The following is a 5,023-nucleotide window of genomic DNA, read 5'->3' on the forward strand; positions in this document are numbered from 1 at the left end:
CAGCCGTCATTGTTGTTTGGCGGCCCCGGGCTGGATTGGAACCCGCCACCTTAGGTGTATGTGGCTGGCGCCTTAGCCACTTGACCCACAAGTGCCGAGCCTTTTTTCGGTTTTTCAACCAAAATCCAGGCAAGTCGTGCACATCATATTTCACCGTTTAATCTAGAACAAGCCCCCCCTGCCTATTTCCTCCCAGTCATCGACAATTTTGTAGTGCTTGGGCAGCCTGTCTATGAAGTGTTTTACTTTCAACATCTGATGCTTCCTCCTGTCTCAACTCAAGTACAGCGTTTAGGGCAAGACCCCACCTGGGAGATGCCTGCCGGGAGGCATCTAACAGCCAGCAGTGCTGAGAGGATAATGGGGATCCTCTTTCAACTTCTATACAAATATAAGAGCCGCCAGGTTTTCCGGTCAGCCCCTTTTCCTAACACTGTCAAAGTCAGCTGTGCCCCGGGCCGGCAGTTCAGGGATCATCCCCCGGCGCCTCCTGCCAGTCTTAGCCACGGCCCTGCGCGTCACTGCCGGGTCCCCGCCAGGCCTGCGCCGCCGGGGGGCGGAACCGATAGTGTCTGGCACTGCGCTCGACGACGCCCGCCCGGACGCTGAATCTCGGAGCACCGGGCGCCCGCAAGGACGCTGTTGTCCGTGGCTTCCGGGCTCACGCTGCTTTGCCGCCGCCGTCAGACCCGTAGTTCCTGGTGCCGCCGCCGTTACAGTCGGCGCCCCCAGCTCGGCCGCTGCCATGGGGATCTTGGAAAAGATCTCGGAGATCGAGAAGGAGATTGCTCGGACGCAGAAGAACAAGGGTAAGAACCGGCCCGGCAAGGCCTTCCAGTCTGCTGTCCTCAGTTTACCTGTCTGGAAAATGGGGGAACAACTTCAGTGGTAGAGCTGAGACCGGCTCAGAGCCGCGGAAAAGTGCCAGACAAGTGTAAAGGACTCCCACTGTGCCTGGGACAGGGCCGGGAGGGAGGGAGGGAGGGAGGGAGGGAGGGAGGGAGACCAGAGGGCCGGTCTGATTTGTCAGTGGCCCTCAGGAGATCTGATCAGAGCCAAACCAGTGACCGATTAGAGAAATCCCAGGTCACAAAGCAAGCATCTAACCCGAGAAGAGGCGGAACGGGGTTCAAACCTCAGGCTTCTGATGGTCAGGCCTGGGGAGTTCGTATTGGTGGCCTCTTGTGTTGGGGAAGTGCAGAAGGAGACCTCTTAGAAACAGCCTCACTCAGCAGCCAGGAGCAAAACAGGACTCTGGAGTCTGCAAGGCCTGGGTTTGAATCCCATTTCCAAAACCGGGGAAAGTCACTTCAACTCTTTGAGCCGCAGTGTCCTCATCTACAAATAGGGATAATAACCCCCTGCTCCATCTTAGCTCACAGCTAAATTAAATTAGATGGCATTTGCAAAGCACTGGGCACATTGTGTGCACTCAGTATTTAAAGTAAACACCCCTAGGTACACAGTGATGCACACAGTGAAGCATCAGATCTGGACATCAGATTGTAAGAACTAGAGGAGCTCAAAGAAAAGAGGTGAGAAGAATGGTGACAAGAGGAAGTGAACTTGAGCTGGGCATTGGAAGGCATTCCAGGTGGGAGGCACTGCTCAAGCCAAGTCATAGGAGTGAGCATGGTGTGGTGGCCACAGTAAGAACAATCTAGATCAGCAGAAGGCGTGTGAACTGAGACAGTTGGCCAGTGCTGTAAGGTTTAGGCTTGCAGGAATGGGAAACAAGATATCGAGGTGGCTGTTCTGAGTGTCTGCCCTCCCTTAGCTCCATTTAGGTCTGAAGAGTGAGGAATTGGGGGGCTTCTATGATTCATTCATTCTCTAAATCCATCCTGAGTCTTTACTGTGTGCTGGACACAACAGGCAGGTACATCCCTGCCCTAGATCTCACCTTCTAGTCAACAGTCAGCAAACTAGTAGCCAAATAAGTAAGATAATTTCACCCAACGATTAGATACTATGAATACAAACTAAAGCAGTGTAGCAATAGAATGTTGGCGAGGAAGGCACAAGGGTCTAGTAGGTGGGATGGTAGAGAAGACCACCATAAAGATGAGGCATTTGAGCTGAGACATGAATGAGAAGAAGGAACTAGCCATGCAGAAATCTAAGAGACTGACTATTCCCGGCAGAAGGAACAGCTAGTGCAAAGGCCTGAGCCAGGAGCAAACTTAATGTGTTCAGGGAACAACGGGTCTAATGCTAGGATGCAGAATAATGGGAGAGTAGGGAGCCAATCATGCAGAGCCTTACAAGTCATGGGTAAGAAAGATGTTGAGTTGTGTTCTAGGACAGTGGGAGCTAGTGGAGGGTATTAAACAGGGGAGAGACTCATTTGTTTTAAAAGTTCCCTCTGGTTGCTGTGTGGAATATTAGCTATAAGAACCCAAAAAAATAGCAGAGGCCTCCAGATGCTGCCACTTTGGCAGTAGTGAATTAAAGGAATGAAAGGGTGATTAAGACCTAGTCCTTCCTCAGAGGTGCTCAGAATTTTGTGAGCTAGGATGACAGGAAGGGCTGTATGACTCTGACTATTTCTGAACCCATCCTTGACTCTTTCTCACTATCATCATTTCACTCATTTATTTGCTAAAATATTTCCTGAGCACCCAGGCCCTGTGCCAGAATCTGGGAATACAACTATCAACAGTCCCAGTTTCTGACCTCTTAGAGTTAGAGAAGTAAAGAAACAAAATAGTTTCAAAAAGTAATAAGGGGCTGTTTATTGAGTAAATGCATTCATGAGGCAGAGGGGTGAGGCTTACCAAAGGTAATAACAGCCGACTTTTATTGGGTGCTTACTATGTGCTAAGCAGTGTTCCTAGTGCTTTCTCTAAGCCTTAAAGAAATTTGATGAAGTAGTTATTACTGTTAACATCCCTATTTTGTAGATTAAGAAACTGATGCACAAGAGGATTAAGTAACTTTTCTAAAGTAAAATGGCAAATAAAGGCAGGGTAGGATTCTAACATAAAACTGTCAGACTCTATATGACACTGCCCAGAAAGGCTGGGCAGGGGAGGCCCCTTTGAAGTGGGGTTTTTTGAACTGCATCTCTACTTGTAAGAAGGAACCAGCTTTGGGAGGATCTGATTGAATTGGAGGGACTAGCAATGGTCCTAAGGCAGGAGTGAGGTCAACATGTTCTGAGGGGGGAGGGGGGAAGCCCTGGTGTCTGGAAGGTAGGGGATGAGGGAGAATGGTAGGAGATGTGTGGAAGTAGCCAGGGGCCAGGTCACTTGGGGTCCTGATCTTCAGTCTTAACCACAACCCCCATTTATAGCGGATTTTGTAATATCCTTGTTATTGTTCTGAAATGAAATCTCCTATCTATAACTATGTGCCCATGGAATTTGAAAAAATTCAATGTAATATCTTAAAAATAATATAAAGGAGGCAAAAAAGGAAAGTAATTTATATAGGAAATAGTGTTTAGGCTCAGCGCCTGTGGCTCAAGTGGCTAAGGCGCCACCCACATACACCTAAGGTGGCAGGTTCGAATCCAGCCCGGGTCCACCAAAACAACAATGACAGCTGCAACCAAAAAATAGCTGGGCGTTGTGGCGGGCGCCTGTGGTCCCAGCTACTTGGGAGGTTGAGGCAGGAGACTCACTTGAGCCCAGGAGTTGGAGATTGCTATGAGCTGTGATGCCATAGCCCTCTACCCAGGGGGACAGCTTGAGGCTCTGTCTCAAAAAAATAAATAAATAAAATAAAATAAAGGAAATAGTGTTTATTGCAATATAAATGTTGGGGTACTGCCAAAACGTAGTGAAGTTCTAATGAAGCAGTAAGATGCTCACACCTGTGGTGGAATCACTAAGGATGGGGCAGGCATCATGCACCAGTGCAAGTGTGTGGTGTTGGCTGCTCACATATCCTACAAGAGGCACTGCTGTGACAGCCTGGCATCCTGGAGTGGTGAGTAGCTCAAGGTAAAGTTTCAAATAGAGGCTCCCTTTTACATGTCCAGAAGTTGCATTCCTAGGAATTTTGGTATGTGTTAATGTTGTAAGAAATGTCCTGTGTTTCTATGTGAATAGAGCTGTGTGCTAGACCCTGGAGGCCCTAACCTAGCTATTCCCTCTGGGTGTCTTTAGAACATGACAAGTCAGTTCTTAGCTGTGCAGGACTGACTCATCTTGTAGAGTAGCTGGTTTCCCTGACCCCTGCCCAATAGCTGCTAGTGAAGACTTTACCATCAGAGTGAACATAAAATGCCCCCAGGGAGTAGTGTTCCCTTGTTGAGAACTACTGACATAGGGTGGTAAGGTCTCAACAAGGAGACTAGATTTTATTCTAAATGAATTGAGAAGCTAATGGGCCTTTTAAGCAGAGGAGTGGTTTTTATCTTTCCTGTCTCCTGACAATGATCGCATCTGATTCTGATGTTCCCAGCTAACGCTTGGTCATCTGTGGGCCCCATCTGACCTACTGAGCTTGGAGACCTTGGACACTTACCTTCTGTCTTGTTTTATATCTTTTAGCCACTGAGTACCATCTGGGCCTGCTGAAAGCAAAACTTGCCAAGTATCGGGCCCAGCTCCTGGAACCATCCAAATCTGCCTCATCCAAAGGAGAAGGCTTCGATGTCATGAAGTCAGGCGATGCCCGCGTGGCGCTGATTGGATTTCCCTCTGTGGGTAAGGTCAGTGATGGTCCATGTGGGCCTTGTAGGGGAAGACAGGAGGTCATCTCCCAAACAAATAACCATCTATGCCTCCCCTCACCACCTTTCTGTTTAGCTCCAGGGACAGAAGACCTGGCCTTCCCCAGGGTAGGGTCTTACACATTTGTCATGCTAATAACATAGAGCAGCAGAAACAGTGCCACTCAATCTCCCAATTCAGTCATCACCCACAAACGCTTATGGAGCATGTGCTATGTACCATGCATGGGACCAGACAGGGTTCTCTCCCTGCACATGTGGAGCTCCCATTCTCGAAAAGAAGGGATAGGAAACAGAAATAGTCACGTGGGAAGGCAGGTGCTGACGAGGGGCGGGGGGGGG

The 5,023-nt window shown here is 48.9% G+C and overlaps 1 protein-coding gene across 2 annotated transcripts in view; it reads left to right on the forward strand.

Annotated features, from left to right (window-relative positions):
* Positions 1 to 592: 592 nt before the first annotated feature.
* DRG2 (developmentally regulated GTP binding protein 2) overlaps positions 593 to 5,023 on the forward strand; it is an 18,513-nt gene continuing 14,082 nt past the window's right edge. The window contains exons 1-2 of one of the 2 annotated variants that reach the window (XM_023514000.1): positions 593 to 809; positions 4,500 to 4,655. Coding sequence is in view for 1 of the 2 variants with exons in the window: in XM_003791042.3 (XP_003791090.1) it covers positions 746 to 809; positions 4,500 to 4,660 (225 nt within the window). In the remaining variant the exon portion in view is untranslated. Of the gene's footprint in view, positions 810 to 4,499; positions 4,661 to 5,023 lie in introns of both variants that reach the window. The other variant, XM_003791042.3, reaches the window with a different exon arrangement.

Source organism: Otolemur garnettii, unplaced genomic scaffold (genome assembly GCF_000181295.1).
Source record: "Otolemur garnettii isolate 467f Iridium unplaced genomic scaffold, OtoGar3 scaffold00046, whole genome shotgun sequence".
Lineage (NCBI taxonomy): Eukaryota > Metazoa > Chordata > Mammalia > Primates > Galagidae > Otolemur > Otolemur garnettii.